Source organism: Siniperca chuatsi, linkage group LG5 (genome assembly GCF_020085105.1).
Source record: "Siniperca chuatsi isolate FFG_IHB_CAS linkage group LG5, ASM2008510v1, whole genome shotgun sequence".
Classification (NCBI taxonomy): domain Eukaryota; kingdom Metazoa; phylum Chordata; class Actinopteri; order Centrarchiformes; family Sinipercidae; genus Siniperca; species Siniperca chuatsi.
The window spans coordinates 5,440,551-5,466,009 of record NC_058046.1 but is presented as its reverse complement, the minus strand read 5'-3'; the positions used below and the strand labels follow the sequence as shown (position 1 = coordinate 5,466,009).

The window sequence follows — 25,459 nt, the reverse complement described above, 5'->3', positions numbered from 1 at the left end:
AAGACACTGAACCACAAATTGTTCCCGGTCAGGAGGGCAGCTTGCATGGTAGCTCACTGCCATCAGTGTGTGAGAAAGGCTGAATGAGGGGCTAATTGTAAAACGCTTCGCATAAAAGCTGCTATATAAATGCAGCCATTTACCATTTGGAAGGATAAGAGGGGGGCAGGGGGAAAGAAAGACAGCAGGGAAGAAGAGAGGACAGATAAATACAGACTCAGTGACCACAGTCTAGCCATAGAGAAAGGACGACACAAGAAGTGCTGGCCACCAACAGAGGAAAGGTGAGGTATATGTGACAAATATATAATATCAGAGTGGAATACTTAGAAGTTCCCCTCCAGACACGTTTTGGAGGGGAACTTACGTAAAAAATACTCTGCTATGATTAATATTTTGATTAACATGGTTATCACACATAAAAAGTAAAAAAACTCTCTGAAAAGGGGCTGGCGAGAGCATGGATGTGGGTTAGAGAGCGGTGCGCATCTACATGGCTAGATTTACAGGAAACATCAGATTCAGCCGTACATGTTTGAGCCTCAGTCAGACCCAGATGAGGAGTCTATTGTGCACCAAAATCGACGACTAGCATACATATCAAAATGGTGTTTGTTAGCTTGTTAGCTTGCAACTGGCAGTGGCTGACACAGCATCTTAGTAGATAGTTGAAGGAAACTCCAGGGTCTGGTTTAAATCCAAAAACTGCACACTCTATACATCTGTGCTGACACGTCTGTTCTACGCTGGAGGTTTCAGGGTTTTTTGCCAGTGGCATTGCGACTGGTTTTCGAATTTGTGACGTCCCAAATCTAGCTCGCCTGGAGTCTGTTTGGTTCTCAGATTTTAAGTGTACAGCCATCTCCCCCTTCAGTAGAGGAATGTGAAAACACCTCTCTAGTGACACACTTGTACTTAAGAAGTACTTAAGAAGCTAAGAAATTGGATTTGTTCAAATCAAACTTCACAGAGCTAGATGACAGTGAAAAGCAACAGATGCAGCTGCACAATATGATTATATGAATGTCACAAACTGAGGTACACATAATTAAAACAACATGACTTAATGTGAGAAATAATTACCCTGACATAGCCTATCACACACACGGCATGCCATTTTCTTTTTCTTTCTGTTTATTTATTTATTTTACTTAATGAATTGTATTTTTTCCCTTTTTTTCATCTCATTATTGAATTGTATTATCCTTGAATAGGATAGGCCCCTATTGTTCACCCGACATTCATGCCAATAAAGCATACTGAACTGAATTGAATTGAGAGGGGAAGAGAAGAGTGAAGAGGTGAGGACAAGGCGAGGAAATAAAAAGGTTTATCTGAGAGCAGAGTGTGTCTGCAGGTCTGAGTGCATCTAAGAGAGTGTGAGAGAACCAGAGAGGGCGTGAGAGATAGAGCCAGATAGAAAGAGAGAGCAGCAGATACAGGTCCAGACACACACATAGCAGGCTGGAACTGGACACTGTTGTCAATCAGTGTTCAGAGGCCAGAGCCCAAGCTGCCTCCAGTCGAAGCCAGGATGTATTTTTTGAGCATTTTATGCTTTTATTAGATAGTGAAAGTAGAGAGACGACAGTAAACTAGGGGAGAGAGAGAGATGACAAGCAACAAAGGCCCCCAGCAGGACATGGGCACGTTGTAGTTCATGGTCCGCGCCTCAAAATTCATTCAAAATTATGAGATAATAAATAAAATACTAAGTCAAATGTTTGACTTATTTAGCCACAATTATGAGATGGTAAGTCAAAATTCTAAGGTATCAAGTCAATATTATGTGATAGTGGTGGTGGAAGTGGTGGAAGCCAGTCAGGGTCCAGTATTGTGACAGTTTTTCAATGTAGGCATTCATTTCAGCTTTTGACTACTGCATTCATTTCAATAACACAATACACACTACATGGGACTATAATGCTCAATAAAAACAGGGTTTGCGAGAAACAGTCCTGTGTTTTCCCACATCCTCAGACAAAACAAGAACACAAGACAAAAGGACTGTGGAGAAAGAGTGTAAACAAAATGATTCATTCACTGCTTCTGAACATATGTATTTGAAAGGATTATCTTTTGTAGTGCTGGCTGAAAAGGGATTTTTAAATATTTCTGGGACAATGCCTTCACAGGAAGCGCATGGCAAGTCATCAGGAATACAGCCAGTTCTTTTGGCAGTCAAAAGTTAGTGGGCCAAAACAATGACACACACTCAATATCACCCTGATAAAATCAACGACAGCACAATCCTATTCATGGCTGGCTCATATATCTCCACCTTCTTGTCAACGATTACTTTCGTTTCTTTGATTTTTGTCGGCTCGCTGCTTTCATGTTTCACGTCTTCTCCCCCGCAACATGTCATCGACAGTATAAAAAAACGTTATCTAACGCCTATCAGAATTTGTGTGTGTATAATTATGTGCGGCACACAATCATCTTCAACCCATCCCCAATCCCTCGAGGAGGCTTTGATCATCAGCAGACTTGATGCTGAGAACAGCAGCTTCCACAGTGAAGCCACTCTCCCCAGAAAGCATTAAAAACAGTGTGGCTGATTCTCCATCTGCATTAAAATGTCTCATTAAAGGAATGTCTCACTGTGTAGCTGGCAAATGGTGGCACATATGGCCAATTTCTTCCACCACTACTGTGGCTTTTCTATGGCATCTGTGTAAACACTACAATTCGAATCTGCCCCACAAAGCAAATGACTGAAATGTCTGAATCGACTGTCAAATGCCAATGAAGAGCATCTTGATTAAATGACCCTGCTGAGGTGCAACTACAGCCAAAAACAGATGTACACAGAAGGTACGATAATCCCTGCTTGGGATTTGATGGTACACTCCTTTGTGTTTGAACAGAGGTAATCATTTCTAGAGAGGGCAGCATTGGCATCCTGGTGCGTTCAACAGTGTAAATTCACAGATGCTTTAGTCTTCCCAACAGCTGTGTGTTTGTCTGTGATCACTTGTCTATAACACTGAACCACAGCAGAGGGCTTGCACGAGAGAAACTGTTGTTAAAGCTGACGGCTCGTATACTCAAATCATGACCAGTCACAAACTGTATGTGATTGTTATGGCATATTATTTCTGATTAGAGAGTACTGTAACCTCCTCTGTGTTGTTTCTAGCCGTGGGGAAAAGTACTGACTCAGCTCTCAAAAGGCATGGGAAAAAAACAGAAAAACTGAAGTTTCTGTTTTATGTTGAAAACTTTAAACCAATGCGATTTAAAAAGGAAATCTGGATAAATAATTACCACTGCCTCCTTTACATCTCTATATAAAGACGGATTCATTGATTCTTTTGGACACTTGGTAGAAGAACAAACACAGGGAAACGTATTAATTTGGAGTTTTCTTTGTAGCTCAGTGGATTGAAGAAATAAGTCCAATATTCAGTCTTCTTCTTGCTCTGTACTGATCTCTATCAGAGCCTGAGAATAATATCTATTTTTTTAGCTGCTAGATGTTCCCCTTCTTTCACCAACTAGTCACTAACTTTGTCTGCTTGTTGTTTGGTGCAGAGCAGGTAGTGTACAGTGTGTTTATCAGAGCTTGTCGGCTGAACACAGCTGCCTGTTGCTGCTTCTAGAAACAGGGGTTGATGCGAGTACTGAGATTAACCATACAGTAAATGTGCTGCAAAATCAAAACTACTGGCTAAAAGAGGCTAAAAACAGAAATGTTGACTCGACACAACTGAAGAAAATGATGTTAATGTTTAATGAGGTTAAGAAAATAAACGTTTCAACTCCTAAAATCAAGTACTCTAGTAGATACTCCTCTTAGAACATGGATACTGATCATCAGGAAAACAAAGCTTTACTCAAGATAGTGGAAGAGATGCCAGACAGGAAGTGGTGTGAGGATTTTGGCTTTCTATATCTGGATTCCCACAGTTTTTATCTTTTCAAGCTTCTTACATTGGTATAAATACAGTCTGGCATGTCTAATAAAGTCACAGTACCTACTATGCTTACTAAAATGCACATCCCTGTTACATTCTGTCCAGCACGAAGACCAATGCATATACACAACTCAGATTCAAAGTGCATTACACTGCAACTCCAGTATTCAAGCCAGTAACAAAAACAAGCGGCAGTGACTTACGATATTCATGAGAGTGAGGAGGTAGTTCTGCACGTGCTCCTTGCCGTGAAATCGAACCACCGAGTCATCAACTCCCAGCAGGATTTCAATGTTGTAGTCGTCCTCTCCGGCGTCTCGGCGGCGACGGTGGCGGACAGTCTCATTGACCTGCCGGGCCACAGAGTCGAGAGTCCCGGGTACATCCAGATCTGGTTCTGTACAGGGATCAAGACAGGGGAGATAGAAGTGTTAACGTGGACGACAAAAACAAGAATTCATGATAGCTGCAAACTGCATGCCTTTTCATTTTAGTCTCAAAATAACAACAAATACATTTAATCATTTTGGATATGGGTCACATCACAAATGGTTACCTGAAAAACACAAATGTTTCCGTCTACAACAGTTGCTATAGGGCTTTTATGTTACATTTTAATGACATGGTGATTCCTGGTTGTTTATACATATGTTTTATATTTGACAACTGCAAACAAACCACCCAACCATTTGTCGATGGTGGTCATTGGTTGAAATGCCAAGTTCATTGTTTAGTTCTCAAGTAAGTTGATTTGCTGCGTTTCTCTGTTTTATGTCATTGTAATTTGAATATCGTTTTGGACTGTTGGTCGAACAAGTCAATCTGAAGATGGCACTTTGGGCTCTGGAAAACTATGATGGACATTTTTCACTATTTTTTTGACATTTTATAGACTAAACAATTGATCAATTATTTCAGATTATTCAAAAGTGAAAAGAATCTTAAATTGTAGCCCTAAACTTGATTACAAAAACAGACTCTGAAAAGCATAAGACAAAAAAAGTTGGCCATACAACACTTGTTTACAAATACATTTTTTATTTTGTCTGTGAAAGTGTTTGACTTCATTTTATTCTGTTAGTTTTTATATAAGTTGATTCCAACTGGAAACACTCTTTATTGCTTTTGCTATAGAATACTCTTTATTTTAAACTGCTCTTTATACCTGATTAGGGTTTTATCAAAAAAACAGTCAATCTTACATTTGTAACATTGTGAACGTATTTTTCATTTAGTCAGAATGGCACAAAACCACTGATATAGTAGTTTGCATTTCTGTCTTTCACATTTTAGTGTGCATTCACATCCATGCCCTGAAGTAGAAGTGTGTGTTTCAATTAACATGCAACATACTGTACCACACACAGCGAATGTTTCTGACATACTATGCTTTCACTGATGGATGTTAATGAGGCCTTGGGCTGCTGGCTTTGTCAGATAAACGTTCTGAAAAACCTGAAGACTTAAGAGTTCATGATGCTGAAAGCCAACATTAATGCTAGAAATCTCTTGAGTGTGCAGGGATAGCAGTGACACTGTAGTAAAAGCATACACTGCTGAACTGCTATCAGGTCATTCAAACCATGGCAAATTTTTTTTATGAATAAAAGCTGATGTGATTCACTGCCAGTAACAGCACTATAAAACAATCTATAGCTATTCTAAGGCATTTTTACAATTCTATTTGTAAATTCTCTTGTTTGCTGCGGTTATATAACAGGAAAATCTGATTTGAATTCAAAGCAAGTTTCTGTTTCCACTCAATATGGAGATAAAGTAAATTATCTGAATTGACAGTATTCGGTCCCCTCTGCACTTGCTGAATCAGACCATGAAATTGCTAATAGTTCTCCTTTGATGGAATGGCATGCCAGTACTTAACAACCCCCTAATACTGCTTAGCTTTACACTCTGAAGGCTGAGGCCGTCTCTGTCAAACCTCTCAGGGAGCACTGCTGTTATGAAATCCTTCATCTGGTCCCCTCTGTAATCCTGAGAGCAAACAACTCCTACTATGAGAACTGATCGAGTGATATCCCTTACTTTACACTTTGCTGCTTTACAGCTCCACCATAATGACTGACAAACAAACCCCCGGTGCGCCCCGGTAGCTCACCTGGCAGAGCGCGAGCCGCATTTACAAGGCTGAGTCCTTACTGCAGCGGCCTGGGTTCAAATCCAACCTGTCCCCCCACCCCCTTACATTTCTTGTCTTTCTTCAGCTGTTCCTATCAAATAAAGGCAAAAAGCCCCCCAAAAAAGAAAGTAGTAGCCAGCAGTACAGTTGCAGGTTGAAAACCCAGCGAGGAAAAACTTGGCAGGGATGTGAATGAATCATGAGGGTCTCTTTGAGCAAGACTGTTTTTGCTCTGCTGGAACTGCTGGCCAACAGTAAGGCTGTGATTACGCCTACTGTTTGTTAGTTTTGTATTTGATCCATTTAATCTCGTTTGACATAATCTCAAATTAAAATGAAGTGTTTTCATGCAGAAGAGATTGTTGAGACCTTCGTTATTACAACATCACTCAAGCACAAGTTTGCTACTTATTATAATCTACAGTTTATTAAACTCTGAAACATTTCATAAACAGAAACACTGCAATTTGAATTTTTCCATGAGCAAAGAAAAGGATCCAAATTTTCTGCTAGCTTTTTCTGTGCACTAAAAATTCCATTTTACAAGTACATGGTGTGAGGGCGCCCCTGTAGCTCAACTGGCAGAGCGCAAACCATTAAGGCTGAGTCCTTACCGCAGTGGCCCGGCTTAGATTCTAGCAGTCTTTGCTGCAAGTCTGTACAGCTATCACTGTCCATTAAAGGCAAAATGTCCCAAAAAAATGATCTTGAAAAACCCCCCCACCCAAAAAAAACAAGTACATGGTGTGAATATGTAATCCCTGTAATGCTTTTACGACTGTCAAACAATGAAATTAACTTTTAATTCTTGTTAAATGCTAACAAAACCTCTCTGTCAGTCATCAAAGATCCATCTACAAATGCACACAGTGGTATATGTTTTGTATTGCACAGCTTGGTGGAAATGGTCCCCACTTGTAGAATTGCAAGTTTTTTTTAGAAAAAAATTGACCCCCCCTGCCTGTGGCCACCTGGGGTCCTTTTGTATTTGTTTACAACCAGCACTAAATATAAACTGAAGGCGAAGGAGGTCATCTTCCATTTGGTAATGTCCATAAACCTCTGCCTGTACTCTGCCAGCACACTGCTAGCCTTGAACTAAAAATTGGGTTCATGTAGGTTCACGCAGCCCATTTACAAACAAACCAGGGTTGGTAAACAAATGTCACATGGACTCACACGTAACTTGTGTATTAAAGACGTTTTGGTCATTTCATCCTGCCTTGCTATAAAATTTGGCAGCGGGGTGAGTCAAAACAAATCTCGTTCTAGTGCCTGTGAATTTAGCTGAACCTGCGCTCTGTACTAGAATTAACCTTCTCTGGTCTTCAAACCAGTTAAGCTCACATGAAGAATCAGATGAATATAAGCATCTATTTATAATCATTCCACCTTATGCACTGGTACTGACCCACGGTGCAGGGCTCTGGGACATTTTCATGCATCTCAGTAAAGTTTTTTTGAGTTCTCACCTGATCAAATTAACTGAATATGAAGACTAAATTCTTTTGCAAAGCACCCAGAATATATTTAGTGTGAAAGACTGAACTATGATTCCGCTGAAATCTCCTAAGTATGAATGTCTGTACTTGAAGAAGGTAAGGCAGAGAACTCCTCTGTGCTCTGAGAACTTCCCCTGAATAAATAAATGATTAAATCAAAAAAAAAAAAAAAGTTTTTATATTTCATCCACATTGGGTGAAGATACTGCGCTGGCAAATACTTGGAAATCTCAAGCCATAAATAAAAGCGCAGGCCATTTTTCATTTTTCCAGGGATGCTTAGGGCCACAGACAGGGCCAGTGATTGAGTGGAGAGGGAGCTAAAATAAATAGGAAGAAATGGCTGCCACCTCAGCCCTGGCCCAGCTCCGACAGTGTTGGGATTGTGGAGTGCATTCCTCCTCTCCGCCGCTCCCGTCATGACACAGGCATTCTTGTGCAGCGGGCCAGCTCCCCCCTCCCCCTCCTGAGTAAACAGGCTTTCTGAGGTCCTTACTTCAAACGCACAGGACTTCCCCTCAGCAGCGCTCCTTAAGACCGCTAGTGTGCTTCAGTCAGCGGCGAGTATACCCCCCCCCCCCACACACACACAGCCCAGTCCCATGGGAGCCCCACCATGTAGCAGCAGCAGCAGCCCAGGAGATGGGAGAGGCCCCCAGCCTGCGTTTGCCCACACGTGGCACTGTGCGGCAAGGTGACAACGAGGCTAGCCAGAGCCGCCGCAGACTAAAAATGGCACAGGGGTAGGCGACAGGCAACTTGCCATCAGCCTAGAGTGGAAATCTACTGTGTCTGCTGTGATGGCATTAATATCCACACTCCACCATTCATAGACACTCACTCCAGCAATCCCATTAGGAGAATGGACACAGATATCGCCAGAATGACATACTGTATATTGTAAAACCTGGCTGGAAAAAAAGAGGAGTAAATTTGCATTTGTTTGTTCATATTGAATTGCATAAACATATAAGGCAAAGCTTCTCTGAGGATGTAGATCTATATATTTCTAATCATAAATGTTAGTACATCTGACAGAAAAAGCACACAACATCGTCATTTATGGAAAAATGCCCTACAAGTATCCAGGGTATTACAGCGACAATAAGCAGCATTTTTGGATTAAAATATGGGCCATAATCCTTTTATCTGTTTCTGCTATGTAGTGGGGCTGCAGGATTGGCCTATATACTGTACCTTGTGTATGAAATGATAAGGAAATGCACATTTAAACTTGGGATGGGAATTTGCATAAAATCTACTCTGTTTTACCCCTTAGTTTTGCCACATGAGACAAATTACTTTCAGCTCACAAAGTGGGACAAACACACCACAGGAGGGAGCTGGATAATTTTTCTGCAGTTGTTTTGTTAGAGCAGATGGAAATGATGTCACTGACTGTTCATACTTGATGAGAAGCTTCACAGTTGAAACTATAATACCAGACATTATTTTAATGACTGAGCATCTGAAAGGGACTTAATGGTAAAACCATACTTTAACCAAGTTTGAGCCTGATGAGCTGATGGTTCTCTCACAGGAGAGGGTTCAAAGGTCAGACATAGTGAATTCATCAATAGAGAGACTGCTTGCCTTTAAGACAAACAAAAGATACAGATTTTAAAGTGCATCACCAGTACATAATGTCACCAATCTGTCACAATCCTGCTAGCTACTCGATCCGTGTATGCTGCATTGCTATTACTGCGGCAACTAACTGGCTAAAATGGATAAAAACCAAAACCAAATGCTGCTTCAAAGTTTTGTTTAGAGGAGGTAGGGTAAATAAAGTTTATTTCAGGTGCGATAAAGCCCCCTCTCCATTGGCCGATCCGCAAGAATATTGTCAATATAAAAACAGTCCTTGGTGCAAAAAAGGTTGGGGACCCTTGTTGTAAATAACCTCCCATCATGCCATCATACATGTCCAGTAAGCATTCAGAACTAAATTTGGTTGTAAAATGAAAGATTTTTTTTAGACATTTAGATTACATAGCCACTGTTTCAACATAATTTCAGTGTTTAGTGTTACAATTAATGATTTTTTTTCGTTTTTGATTCAATTGTTGATTGCTGTCTTGATTAATCGACAAATAGTGATAATTGGCCTTCATAATTTCCCTTAAATCCAAGGTGATGTCATCAATTTGCTTGTTTTATCTAGCCAACTGTCCAAAACTCAAAAATAAGTCACAGTGTCAGACAAGATAATGTCCCCTGTCCTATCACACGAGCTGTCCAGATATATTTTCAGAAACATTCAGCTAAAACAATGTCAATAACCTGGCCACACCAACTTAAACACACTATCCATGGAAAGCACTCTCCATCAATCAACCACAGGCAGTTGACATTGATGCCTGCTTGGTCAGCTTTAACACTGGGACACTGTGGGTCCCTTGTTTTAATCATTGCAGCGATGTGTGACAGCTGTTGGAAGGGCAGAACATGGTGCTGATCAGGGGTTTCTTTTCTTCCCATTTTTCTTAATATGAAACACCAAATGGTTTGATGTATGTCCTCTATTAGTCCGTACGAAGAAAATTATGTGTGACCAAAGCCATTAATGCCACAAATCTTTCTTGGTTGACATCTCATTTTACAGTAGCCTTGAATAATGTTTGTTATGCTGTTGCTGCACAATTTCATTTTGTTTGGAGCTGGATATGGGTCAGTGAACAATGGCCTGAAATCAGATGCCCTATTTCAGTATGTGCACAAGACCACAAATTACACCTTGACATCGAATCGAAAACAAAATTACCATAATTTCTAGCTTTATCATTTTGGCAGTGTGGTGGTTCCAGCACCAAGGTGTTCTGAAGCTGCCGTTGATTTACTGCTGGCAATGAACTTCTTGTCATGTAAGGGAATTTTTGACTCCCTAGGGCACATAAACCCTAGGATAATTACACTGGATTTTATGACCGAGGCAATATTGTTTTAGCCTTTTTCTTCCCTCTGTCTGAATAGAGTTGAAAATGAGTGGTGACAGCAGCAACAACAGCAGCCTAATTACCAGCGGAGCCCCGCAACAGGAGAAAAGATGCTGGCCGAGGCATTTGACATGGTGGAGACGTCGTGTAGGTTTGTGGTTCTGTGTTGAAGTGGGCTGGAGATTTTAAAAGGTGTGTTTGTGTCTATGTGCATTCTCTGTGGCCCACCCGAAGCTTCTGAAACACTATTAACCCGGCTCGTGGGGAGTTTTAGGCATAAAATTGAAGCCAACACTCCTGCTCCCACTGGGCCTTATATTAAAGCATTACTAATGATTTCTAAGTCTTGGCTGGATTTCCTAAGAACATAAACTCAAGAGTCTTTCATTGCAAAAGTAAAGGACCATTTATCATAGAAATGTTCCTTATGAAGCTTGTCAGAGATGCTTTTACCCACACTAATGGTGAAGAATGCTTGTCACCACATACTGTATGTAAATGGAAATTAAAAAAAGGTTGATTTTGGTGTTTAGACACAATATGGCACAGGACATATGGATCAAAGTACCATTAGTGCCATCAATAGCGCTTGAAACAAAGGCAGGATTAGATATTCAATTAACTTGCTGTATGAAGCAGTTTACAAAAGTTCCAGTCCAAAAGAAGATGTTTAGAGGCACTTGAGTTGCTCTAATCAATCATTCAACAATAGGTCAAATGACCACATGCTAATGTGAAAGGTGTCGCTAATACTGAACAGCCCACAGAGAACTATCACCTGACTCTGCATGTAACCCATGGAGGTTTTTAGCATATTTCAGCTCATTGTTTTGGTTTAACTGCCCGCAACTTTATGTTTTCGTTCAGTCTCACTGTTTTCAGATATTTCCCTCAGGAGTTGGTGGAGACCAAAAACAGAGCTAAAAGGAAAGTGAATATTCGACATACATTTGTCAAGTGGTCAGAAACACGACTTCAAAGGAATGCTAATGTTGCTCTGTGTCCGCTGGTTGTAAATAGGCAACTGTTTGCTAACACGTTCACCATAACAACTTTTAAAGGTAATATGTCATAATATGTCAGTGTTGAGTTATCAGCTTGTGTTGCTGCTCCTAAGTGGCAAAACTATCTATTAATAGTGATTAACTTTGCGGTAGTGTGGCCGAGCGGTCCAAGGCGCTGGATTAAGGCTCCAGTCCCTTAGGGGGCGTGGGTTCGAATCCCACCGCTGCCAGTGTTTCGTGGTGAGTAGTTTTAAAGAGTTTCCCTACGGGGATCAGTATTTCTGATTCTAATACTGCTTCAACTAATGAAAACACCACAATCTGAGTTGATACCGCTCACCTTCTGTGTTCAAACTAGCCACACTAGCCATTAGCTGTCCAGGTAAGCTAGTTAGCTAGCCTGCGGACCCTGAAAATCTGCAGTACATGAAAACAATTGTCGTAGAAATTTATATTTTAACAAAATGTATAATTATAATTTAACTCAATAGGATGCAAGAAGATAGGAGGATCAGCTCATTTGTTAGCTACTGATGCAGCGCACCTTCGGGAGAAGCCAGGAGAGCAATGGTGGATATATGTTTGTGCCACACTGGGACGATTCAGCAAGGGTAATTTGTTATTTTGGACTGCGTAACAATTTTGAACTTTGGCATCCACCCTTTAACCCATTAAATAAAACCTGAACTTCCCACATCAAGCGAGGCGCAGGCTGGCGAAAGCCAATAGAGGTCTACCAGGCAAACGGACCTTGCAAGAGGACATTGCATGGGTGATACAGAGTGCAGTCCTGAGGTTATGGATAAGCCAAACTTATCCTCATATAGGCCAGGGATGCAAAAATAACTTACACAAGACAAACAGGAACATCTTCACATCAAACTTGCAATAAAATTTCACTCCCTCATTAAATTTTAATTTAACCACCTGCTGGAGGATTTAACATCAAATTCAAAATTTGTCGCCACAGTCAAAACCTGCTCTATTATCCTGCTGGAACATAATCTTTGTGGTCATGCTTCTTTGGTAGGAAAAATGTCACGTTAATGGTTAGCAGGCAAAACTGACAACATGAAAAGGTAAAAATAACACTTGCTGACATCAAATATATACTGGAGCAAACACACCAAGGTGGTATCTGACAATTTGCCAATGTGTCTGCTTCTAAAGGAGTCATTTTGTATGCCTGTAGGACACTGAGGGCTGGAAAATAAACTCAGATGCTGCTGGTCACAGCGGAGAATCGGCACACCTAAACTTGAAGGTTGTGTGTGTGCTGTGTAGTTATGCATAATGGAAAAATGAAACATTTTACCATTTCAGTAAGCAACTTTGATATGTCATACAGTGCTGCTGAGACCCATTTTTGCTGTGACTATTAAAATTAGCATATTCAAATTTGACACTATTAAGACACTATTCTTACTGCAGCCCTTTGATGAACATGACAGTAGCTGTGGAGCTCAGCTAATTAATACTAGTAGTGTATTTAGTGATGCAAAGGTCTTATAAATAATAATTACAAGCAATAACAAGTCATTCATGGGGCTATTTTGAAAAAGCTGTCTCTTAATCTGATTAAAAGCTCATCAGGATCCTGATGACAGCTGATACTTGCTCTTCAACAATGTTGGCCATTTCTCTTTAATTTAGTATCTGTTGATCTTGCATTAAGTCTAAGATAAGCCTTTTATTTGACCTTTTAATCTTGTGAAAATGTGCTGGTTTTCTTAGTCTTCTATAATAGTAAATTGAATAAATTTGGGGTTTGGACTAATGGTTGGACAAAACAAGACATTTGGAGACGTCACGATGGACCCTTTAAACTGTAATGGATGAACACAATGCAACTTAAGAAAACACATGCAAATAGAAAAAAACAAGCGTGTCCCAGCATGTTCATCACTTTTTAGTGTCCCCTGGAAACAATTTCCGATGTTGTGTGTGGTACTTGCAGCGTTTCTGTATTTGGTTGTGTTGTCTCACTTTGTAGCATTTTTTTCTAAATGCTGAGCATGTGTTGTCAAAGTGGTAAAGATGCAGTGTGTTGAGCTCTCAGGGCCACCATACCAAATAACTAATCAGTTATTAGAAAAATAAATCGGTAGATTAATCAATAATTAAAATAGAAATTTGTTGTACCCATACACTGATGCATCTGAGATGCACTTGAGTTTGTTTTGTTTTAATGACAATGATTTTGTTGATTTTTGACATTAAAGTAACATATTAAGAAAGTGAAAGTTTATTATGGGTACTGAATCTGAGCTTTAGAATTGAGACCTGGGCTTGACTCAGACTTGAGTCACAAAATCACAACTTGAGACAACTTGAGAAACAACTGACATGAAAGCAAAACATTTAAGAATGAGGTTTTGACCTGGTAAAATCCCAGAAGAACTGAAAATAATCACGATAGCATAATCAAGATTGCTCCTGTTTCTTGCCCCGCTTGACTTCTTTTTAGTGATGTTTTCCCAGATCTCAGCAATCACTTTGGTGGGAACAATGTCATCATAACTCAAAGAGCGGATGACCAAATCTACAAAAATAAGATCCAGCTTGATGTTATAAACTGGAATTATTCTATAATTATTACTTTAAAGGGACTTGGGGTCAACAATCTTAAAGAATAGAGAAACCCCTACTAATACTATTAACAGCTATGACAGAAAAATGTCTTAATGCCATGCCATTTTAATGGTCAGGATTCAGAGACTTCGAAGTCTTGACTTTACTTGAGGCTTGCACTAACAGACTTGAGACTTGACTTTTACTTGCCTCAAAACACTTAAACACAGGTCACAGAAAAGAAAACGTTCTTCAGGCACTCTCAGGCACAGCAAGTAGAAAAAGGCCATAATTGTTTAAAACACCAGCTGGTTTCTGTGTTTTAAACCATTAAACCTTTTCTCTTTGTTTTGCGTCTGAGGAGTGTTTTCTTTTTTGTGACCTGACTTTTCAACTTCAAGAGCACCTTAAGGTCCCCTGGACGTGAAACTGATTGAGCACTTGGCCTCTCCATTATTTTTGTGTTTGGAGAACAAACTCAAAAACAGCTCTGATATTAACATCAGAATAAAAACCTGTGCTCATGCACTGCTTCTGGCAACCCACACAACAGCCTGACACGCCACACAGAGGTACTGTATTTCTGTGCAGCTGTTGTTCGTAGAGTACAAAATCACAATCACAAATTGTTGTTTTTTCATTTATGTTCATGTACGGGTTAAACAAATGAGATAAAACGTGTTAAATAGTGAGCTTTAGAGGTGTTTGATAGGCATATTTTTTAAAACTTGGACGGAGCCAGGCTGTTTTCCTCTGCTTCCAGTCTTCTGACTCGAGCTTCGTACTGGCAAAAACATGAGAGTGATATCAATCTTCTTATCTCGCTTTCAATAAGACCTATTTGTTTAACTTGAACCTGCGTACTGTTTACACTCAGACACAAGTTTAAGTGTTTCTCTGTTGCAAACTTGCTTGTCTGGTGTTGTGCTGTAGTTGTTGTGCTGTTGAGTAACAGAATATTAAACTTGTGTGGAGTGTGTTTGTGTGTGAGTTAAGAGAGGCAGAGAGGGAGAGAGTCTTGAAGCAGACAACGGTAGGCCTTGTTGGGGTCGGTCAGTTTCAACATGCAGCAAAACTTAGGCTTCATTCATGGAAGGGTGCGAACTGCCTTTTTGGAAGAAATGCTCACTGTATTTCCTTTCAGGGAGTTCAATATATTTTGGTGACCTGCATCCGTTTTTTTTTTCTCTCTTTCTCTTAAACAACAAACAACCCAATGTCATCGGTCAAGTGACAAACTGTTTCCACTCTCTCTCCCTGCCCAACACAACTGATAAAACGCAGAAATGTAAGAACCTAAAACACAAAAAACGACAAAAAAGTTGGGGGTGATGTAAGATTGTGAATAAAGCCTCTTTCTTTTTTTTAATCTCTGCCATGAATATGAATGAATGCCAGAATATCTTGAAAACTATAAGTACAATGAAATTTTGTGAGTATTAGGTCATACTAGTTACTTGACTCTGGCACATATATCCCATGATTGTCTACCACTATGTTTCTTTAAAGCAGGCCCGGATCCAGATGCAGATGAAAAAGTTATTTTAAAATAACACATTTTAAAGAGTGTGGAGCCTTGACAGAGAGTTTTTTTGTTTTATTCTTTCAAGTTCATCTTTTTTTATTCTTTTCAAGTTCATCTTTTATCTTGATTTGAAAGTGAAAAAATAAAAAATAGAAATTGACAAACTAACTGACGAAATGAAATGTAAAACTATAATTTTGGCATCGCTCAGAGGACTGAGAGTCTGCAGGTTTTTCCAAGTAATCACGGCTGCAGCTGACTTTACTGCTGATGACTTCCCCGATGAGTTTGTCCTGTCCGTTATAGTCCAGCCTGACCAAAAGTGACGAGGCAGCCAGCCAACACAAATGCCTCGTCTTGTCAATCCAAATGTTTTCTGCTTACTTGAATGGTGGCTGGGTTTGGTAGTGAAACTGACTGGTGCGGGAGCTTCCTCTGAATAAAACAGGGCAGTTTTTTTGGCAACAAATATGATGAACCTGGTTATTGTGCTTTCCATAATAATTATATAAAATGAAATGTAAATCTCTGTATCAGTAATTCACATCCAGCAGTAAGATAGAACTGCTTCAGTGTTGTATGAGAGGCAAAACCCAGAACAAAAAAAAGTCTACAAATAACTCTGCTGCTCGTAAAGCTTAATTGCTGAGTATGCACTATGAATCGAAGGCAACGTAGATGAGCATATTAATAACTTATCCCAATTATGACACTGTTTAGAGAGATTCTAGTAAGTAAATCAAACTAAAACTGTAAAAGCAGAGGGGACAAAAACAGGATCTTCAAAAGTGAGGAAGACATGTCCCTCCATCCCCAGTGGAAATTACACCTTTGATTAAATTCACAACAGCTCTTAAGTGTGATTTTCCCTTTCAGGTCACAGTTCACATATTTTAACTTTGTCACACATGTATACATATATCACTGAAGTAATCAACTCTATTCTTTTACTATTATACCATTTCAGTGATGAAAATCCTTAAAAAGTTTGGAGTGTTTATGTTTATTCTTGACTTTGGGAATAATAGTTTGACAAAATAATCACAAACACAAGATAAACTTACTGTACTGGCTTTTTCCAGAGCTTTCAACTGAGCAAAACTGCTGATGAAGACAGTGAGATGCGGTAGAAAGCGCTGGAAAAAATAGTACATTTATCTTGTGATACGATTATTTTGCCAAACTAAAAACTTGTGTTTCTAATCCTACTGAAAATCAATCAATAAATCATGAAATAACTGTTTTAGTGCAGTGGTAAATCTAAAGATGAGTATACTATGATGTCAGTTTAGTGACCATAATGTAACAGCCAACTGTAATTACAACAATAACTACATGTTTGGCAAACCATTCATTTCCTTCTTCTTCCTAAAAGACTAAATGTCCATATATAATTTACAACAGTCTGACACTAAAACAAGGATTTCAAATATAAATATATATATAGAAGAGCTAAAGCTATGTAGTAAAAGTAGGTAGGAAATACATGAGGTACAACTCCTGTCACTGATTATAAACAACTGAGAAAGCAGTGTTTCAGATTAAAATCTCCCACCTTCAACAACACTTACAACAACACATCACAAAACGAGTGCTGGGCTATTTCTTTGATGTGCATGTGGTAACTTCTAGTCATATGGGCAGTGTTATTGCAGCTTTCAGATTCTTACACAATTCAGAGACATTCGAGTCAGGCGAAGAAAACTCAAGTGTTGCAATACCCGGGAATGCTAAACACACAAATCTCCATTTGTCTCCCACAAACAGCTGCAATCCTGTCTCCTCTCTCTTTTATTTGGATCTGTATTTCTCTGTAAAGGACACAGTGGATGTAGTATCGCAACAAGAAGCAAGAATTTTAAGTATTTTGCTCTAGCAGGCATGCAGACTCGATGGAAAGAAGAGAAAGAGACGCTCATGAGCCCCTTCCAGCAGCCATGTGACTTTTGGAAAGCAACTCGATGACACAGTCAGGAGAGAACACAACCAAGCGTTGCTTGATTCAAAATATTGCTCAATGCTTCCAAGGTCTTTTCCACCCTTTCTCCAGATCCTTGGCTTGGGCCGCAGACGCTAATTATCACCAGGTTTCAAATGGAAAGAAATCATCAGATGCATTCAGGGTTCATACTTCTGAAGATGCGAGGCATTGTGGATAATATCTTTCCAAACTGCTGGTTCATCATGCAAATAGGGAAGGGTAAAGATATCAGACGTATAATCAGCTTGGTTAAAGAATGATTTACTTTGCTGCTGACACTGAAGAGCGAGGGGCGTCCGTTGTATTCGGCATCTCTGGATTTACGCTGCACTGATCTTGAGCATTGAGAATCTGCAGAAGACTTCAAAGCTTTTGTGGTCGGTTACATTTTTTTCAGGCATCACACACACACACACACACACTCCTGAGGGGAGAGGATTGTGAGTGTTCCAACTCACCTCTGACATTGCTAAAATGTCACAATGCACAAAGCAAACACCTGAAAACCTTTAATGTTTTTGAATTACTTAAGGTAAATTGCTTTTCCTATCACTAAACACACCTCTCACATCCACATACTGTAATTTAAAACACATGCCTCACGTCCCGACAATAGAAATCAGAAGGTGATGTACCTTTTTTTATGAGTTCGTCAAGCTCAATCATGTTTGAAATGGGAAAGAAAAGTTCAGAGTGATGTGTTTTTATGTTTTAGATACCTGTGCAAGGAAGTCAAATTACAACACTACTGAGTGTGAAGTAAAAGCCATTAGCTTCTTCTGAGGATTCATTTGCTGTTATCACAAAACGTGAGAGCACAAGCTATTCATTAAATAAAGCTCAGCACAGCAGACAGAGCAATTAATTAGTTCACAAGCTCTTTTGTTTTGCTTGCAGTGCTGAGCTTTGTGCAGAAAGTAACAACTGTTGAAACTGTGAAATGAGTACAAAATACATTAAATCTCAGCATTGTCACGTACACAGAATTTATTTGCCCAACCTGTGGTGATATATCTTTGTATTTAAACTCAAGATATCAAACACATAAAAAAACAATGCTGCAAAACACATCTGCTGTGGATGGTGTGATGAAGTTAACGAGGCTGAAGTTCATCAGGGCACAAATAAACCAAAACAAACGACAGAAAACAGCTGGCAAGCGGCAAAGAAAATGGCTGTACAGCAACAACTGCAGCATAATATCAGCACTCCGCTGGCAGATTACCTACAGCTTACTTTCTCTGTGTGAGGAAGATTCAAGAAGCTGAGGAATATGAACACAATTCAGTGCAGCTCTGTAACTAAATATTGCTATGGTTAGGAGATAAACTGATCTTTAAACAAGCAATTGTGTGTTGTCCTCAGTCTGATACCTCACACTTGGTTGACGATGTTCTGACGTACAAGTCACTGGCTGTGGGTGTGTTCAGTTGGTGATATGCTGGGCTGGGTTACTGTATGAAGTTGTGGCTATTCATAGAAAGAACGGCAGAAAGAGATATTAAATACTTTTGCTTTGGGGGCGTGGAGTACAAGGCTATGTCACAGATTTTGTTTTGGCTTTGAGTGTTTAATTAATAGATTTTCACTTTAAAAGGCAAATAATTGCTGTTGCAAAGAACACTATATACTGAGTGAACTGATAATATAATTATAAAGATACTGTGCATAAAATGTACAAATTATTATTCATTATTTTACAAATAGCGTTGACATGCATGCTAGCTGTAGGCTTGTTAACATGCCAACATTAGCATTTAGTACAGGTAATGCTGCGTTCATGTGGATTGAAGGGAGATGGGACATATTCAATTTTTTAGACCAGACAACACAAGATTGCTGCTCCCACTCTTATTCCTTTTTATTCATTACTGGAGATTAAGATAATATCCACTGTATTGAAGGGAAATTGAAGTGCCACAGCAGCAAAGGAAATACAAGAACACGCATGGCATTGATAAGTATCCTTAAAAAGAATATTATATACATTATGAGACTATATACAAAGTTATGCACTGAAAATGACAAAAATAAAATAAATAAGTAATAAAATTCCAGTTGCCTTAAAGTCTTAGTCTTTACTTTAAATCGTTGTTTTGATTCCAAATCAGAACCACACTGGCATTAATAAATACTGACAAAAAAGGAAAAGAAGCACAAACATTAGCTATAATTCTTAAGAGTATATCTCAAGTGATACTACCTAGCTAACACATTTTTGCTAGCAAAACTCTCTATTACTGGCTTCTAATAACAGGTATAATTTGAACACTGTGTTCACTGTGTGACTGCGGTATAATGGTAGAGTTTGTCGTGTGAGGGTTACTAAATACTGTACGTGGTCAATATAGTACTAAATCATTAAATCAGCATTTGATCACCTTGAACAACAGAGTCTAGATGAGGCGAGGCATGCATGTTTGTTTTCAGGTAAGCCTATATTATTTTTAGAATATATTGGTGATTTCAGAAAAATCTGATTATCCCTGTCATAATTACAATTGATCCTAGTCTACAAAGTCAAGATATTGTGTGTCACTGTTACACATGCGTGGAGGAAACACACATTACAAATACTCTCGTAACAAAGACATTTTTTGTGTACTTTGTACTTTTTGTGTATCTGTAATTTTATTTTTACTTCAGTACTTTTTATCACAAGTATTGTACTTCGCTACATTTCAAGTCGCATCCGTTACAAAGAACAAAAGTCACATTAAAAAGTCCTGATAAATAATGTGAGAAAGGAACAAAAGAAAGGAGCCAAATCAGCAGCTGCAGCAGAGAAGAAGCAGGAGGGCAGAGCTCCAGAGAGCTCCGTGTCCAGAGAGGTGACACTCTGCACTCAGCTGACACTCTGAAACATACATGTTCTTCGTGTTTATGTTCACTGGCACCCGGACCGGGTCCAGAAGTTAGTGAAGAGCACAACAATGCAATTAAATTAAGGATCATGACATTATGGGGTATGGTAAGGTTAGCACTGTACCTCGGTACAGTTAAAAAAACATTGCATCTACCCTAATAAATCACTGATTTAATGCAGCACCCACTGAGCACGCTGAAGCTGCGTTTCCACCAAACACGTTCGGTATAGTACCGTTGAAACACATACCTAACTTGTACCTACCTAAACCCTAGATCTGTTTTGCGTTTCCACCGCAGACAGTACTCTTAAATGTAGGAGAGATAGCCGCGTCAAGTAGCATGACATCATATTTGTGTTCTTTCTTCTCGGTATGTGGCTGTTTATTACAACAAGGAGACAAGAGTTTATGCATCCCTGTGTCGCGCAAGAAGTAAAAATTCTGTTGACCAATTAATGGACTGCAGTGTTTCTTGTTCCACCTTTAAGTCCCGGATCAGTGTGCTAGGTTCTATTAGTACCATCCACAACTTTTGCCAATGGAAATGCGAAAATAACCGTTCTAATGTGTAACGAACGGAACTGAACTGGAATGCGTGGTGGAAATGCAGCTTTAGTGACCCAAATGAAACACACCCACAATGTCGCATGACCAACAAACGCACGCTGGGTCTGGCTAACATGCTAAATGCAAAGACGCTCATGATGGATCCTCCAGCGGTGACTTCTACATTTACTTCTACCTTCAGTGAGATGTATGCTGGGGGCTCATTCAGCTCAAAACTTTGAAAACTATTTGAGGAACGCAGTGGGACAAAAGAGGTTGAGTGGACTGGTTATAGTGGGACAGAGAGGTTGAGTGGACTGCTTATATTATGCTTTGAGAATGAATGTGCAGATTGTAAAGGACTTTGTGGTGCTCAAGGCTCACAGAATGGTTATACAAACAACAACAAACGCAGTAACGAGTGCATTTTAACTGACCTACTTTTTACTTTTATTTGAGTAAAATGTCTTTAAAGTAACAATACTTTTACTTGAGTATAATATTCTAGTACGCTTTCCATCCCTGCTGTTACATATCCCCAAGGCAAGGCATGTTTATGTAAGCACTCGGTGGCTGAATCAGAGCATTAGAACGGAATCAAGGTTGTCAGAGGTTTAGTGGGTTCACGATTAGCTATGTATGATTGGTGCATTGAGTAAAAGGGGCAGTGCAGAGGGTTGGCCAACTATGACTTGGATGTTGTTGGAAACAATCAGTCCTACATGAGCATGACATTAACCTATCTCCTAATAATGACCACTGAGCAGGTTCACTAGAGCAGTTCAATGTGATATACCTTGCTCAAATGCAATTTAGAAAGAGAAGCAAGTGTGCATTTTCCTGAAGATCTCAGGAACATAACTGCTGAGCCTCACAAGTTCCACAAGTGAAAACCACTTGGCTTTCATCCCCAAGAGTACCATCTCTTACAGCCAGCAAGTGACAAGTTGTTCCATTTCTCAGTCTGGCACATGCCCGTGGCAGACATAAAACCCTTCTCAGAAAGAAAGAAGCGTGACCTCCGTCTGCTTCACCTGGAAACAGATGATCAAACAGCATTCATCTTTCACCGACATCACTGGTTTAACGCAGACCTCTGGAAGCTTTTGTGGAGCTCTTCTGGAAATCAAAGGAATCCTGATCCCGAAGAGGAGGACTGATTTGGTTGATCCTCTCACAAAAGAGTACAGTATCTGCATTCAAAGTCAGGGAGAAAAAAGGGCCAGGCTGTGTACGTTCAACCTCCACACAAAAGCGTAAAGAGAGAGCCAAGCACACAGGTACCTTGCAAAAACCTTTTCTTCCAGGCGAGGTTTGCTGAGCACACATGCTTGCGTTTAGCAGCGCCCTACTTTGCATTGGACACATTGACTGAGCAGCTTAAGTCATTCAATTCCCTCTGCCCTGACTACCCACAAGAGGAAGCTAACTACAATGTATGAAGTAATTACCTGACCCAACCTCAAAATCGATTTCTTAACAGCTGCGATGGGCCAATGAAATAAGTTCTGCGTGCATTTTCTAACCTGCCTCCGGACTGTATAGGTCTAACAGGGGAAAATTGGAAGGTTTTACACTGAGATTTGTGTCTGCTTCAGCTGCACTTGTGAGTTGTCTGCTGTAATAGTGAATAGCTATTAGTAATAGCTATTCACAGCTATTCATAATTAGTAAATAAGTAATAGTAAGCCAGCAGCGGTGAAGGTGTCTTCCTCCAGCTTATCGTCTATTGCGAATTACAGACTTCATTTTATTTACTCCCCTTCCCTGCTAGATCACATTTTCAGGCAATTTTTTAGCAAGATTATAAACTATAGACTATTTTCTTTTGCTTTTTTTGTCTCTTCCTCCCCTGAATGTTTTTCATTCCTGCCAGCTCACTAAATTCCTCCACACTCAGCCAGTCCCCACTCTGCTAAACACATCTGTGTGACAAATATAAATCACCGTTTTCCTTTACCGTAAGGATCTCTCTTTCTCTCCCTCTGAATCTTTTTTTTTCTTTGTCTGTCTCTCTCAGAGCTCGGCTTATTTTCCTGAGCGCCACCGGATCGTGAAAGTCATCGATACGCCCTCAGACACGAGGTCTTTCACTAGTTTCTCACTGTATTTTCACTACCATGTGAAAATAAAACCTAATATCCAAGTGCTGCAGAGGGTGAATCTCTCACCTGGGCGTCAGGCCAGATAATAGGAGATCAGCTCAGGAGCACACTGGGATCATACACACCCCTCTGTAAACACGATTGACTGTGTGTGTGTGTGTGTGTGTGTGTGTGATAACCTGACTATTAGGGGGGCTCCAGGTAGCATTTTAAACTTCTATGTATTATTAGAGCTATAGCTATTATTGATCAATCGATTACTTGACCGACAGAAAATTAATCAGCAACAATTTTAATAATAATAATTTAATAAATAATTTAATCAATCAGTTGGTTGAGTCATTTATCAAGAAAAAATGTAAAAATGTTGCAGGTTGCAGTTTCTTGCAGTGTGAGGATTTGCTATTTTTCTTGTTTTATGTGATTGTAATAAAAACAGAATACCATGTGGTTTTGGACTCTTGGGGAATTGTGTTTTTTGCATTTTTCACATTTTCTGACTTTTTAAAGAATAAACTATTAATTAACTTATTGGGAAAAAAATAATTGACTGATTAATTGATAATGAAAGCAACTGTTAGTTGCAGCCCTATATATTATCATCAAGTGTTAGAGGAACTGTTAGTGCAAGTTTCCTCAAATTTAAGACTACATGACCCACAAAACTTTTCCTTCCTCTTGCAACACAAATCTCACTTGGTTGTGTCCTTTTACGTTCGCTTATATAAAAATGCTGAAGATATGTTTAATGTAATTTACAAACTGTGTCACCATTACATTATTTGTCCATCAGAGATCACTGACAAGTTAAAATATCCTGTTCAGTACATACAGTATCTTGGACACCACTTAATAACCAACTTTAAGGAATACTTGTCAAAAATATTTGTTTATGTTATGCGATTATGTTAAAAAAAATGTATATTTTCTGATATATTGTTATCAGTAAAATATCATGTAAAATATCCATATTAGTATTGGCCTCATAAATTCAGTATTGGTCAAGCGTTGATGTAAAAATGCTAAATGTTTTCATTTGAAATACCGGCATTTTTGTTCTTCCTATGGGTGCCAAATTGTTGATTTATATTGTAGAGACAGTTTATTGTTAGTCACTAAGTTGATGTGCACATTAATGTTGCTTTTATATAAACAGCACTTTTCTTCTTATTGTCTATGTTGCATTGCTGCAATGAAAATAATATACTGTACCGCTCCACCTGCCCATCTTTATACAAAGCCGAGTCAAAGTCAGAATAGTGAAGAAAAAAGTACAATATATCTACATATCTGGCCACAATTTCTAAAGTGATTTTTTGAGCCATACACCCTATAGTACCATGGAGTTTTATAACAAAATGATGCAAAAAGGATGTAATCTTTTGATCATGACATATACTGTAGCTGTCTTACTATATAATGATTTATGGAAGAGGGAAAATAATAAAAATTGATCAACAAATCTGGAATGTCCCTTATGACAAAAGGTCACATGTTTTAATTATTATTGTCAAGGAAGACCTCGAGTAGATACATGACAATAGTAATACTACTAATAAAGTCTACTCCCCGGCTGGATGAGCCTGAGCCGAGCCTTCTCACTCCTCGAGCTTTCAGAGAAATTGTTTGATCTATTACAACTCGCTTTTGCAGACACATTGAGGTTTGTGGGAAATTACTGGAGCTTCCCTGGAGAAACACCAACATGCGGCAGAAACCTGGAAACCTGGACAAAAGCAGAATTGAATATCTTTCTTTATGCCTTTACCTGGTATACATAGTAAGAGTCACCCCGAGGACTTCTTCTCTTCCACCAAGGAGCAGAGCTGAAGGTGGTGGAGGTGTGTCAATTTATCACCAACACAATCAGTCCCCTTCACTTTGTGATTCCAGGCACGTTTTCCATTTGTTTGTTGTTTTTGCTCCAGAAAACTTCTTTGCTCACAGTGAGCATCTCTCATCTTTTGTTTGCGTGTTCCTTTGAGCCCTCTGGGAAAATCAGGAGTATTCACAGTGCGAGAGAGCGTTCACAGGATGGATACAGGACTGGGGTGTGAGCAGTACGGGATTAGCGTTTTCTCAGAATCATTGCTGACAGAAAGTCTACAATGTGATTTCATTTTGCAATTGATGTACAAACACCAATTTCATTTGGTTGAGCAAACAATCTCATCACAAGGTAAACTTTGTAGCTGTTCTGGAGCTTTTTTTATCATATTACATGATCTTCATGAGCCAATAGAGTTTACCCTGTTGCCATGGAATTGTAGATTTTCAACGTTCCTTTTTTTTTTTGGACACTCGTACATTTCATACTCACATACAGACATGGTACGCATATTTTTAGTTTCAGCGTGACTCCCTT

At 39.4% G+C, this 25,459-nt stretch overlaps 1 protein-coding gene and 1 non-coding gene across 2 annotated transcripts in view; one reads left to right on the top strand and one right to left on the bottom strand.

Moving 5' to 3' along the window:
* adamts3 (ADAM metallopeptidase with thrombospondin type 1 motif, 3) overlaps positions 1–25,459 on the bottom strand; it is a 136,540-nt gene that overhangs the window by 75,380 nt on the left and 35,701 nt on the right. The window contains exon 5 of the mRNA XM_044195949.1: positions 4,124–4,317. Coding sequence (XP_044051884.1) covers positions 4,124–4,317 — 194 coding nt within the window. The remainder of the gene's footprint in view (positions 1–4,123; positions 4,318–25,459) is intronic.
* On the top strand, positions 11,648–11,729 carry trnal-aag. Its single transcript has one exon. It is a non-coding gene; the product is annotated as a tRNA-Leu (tRNA).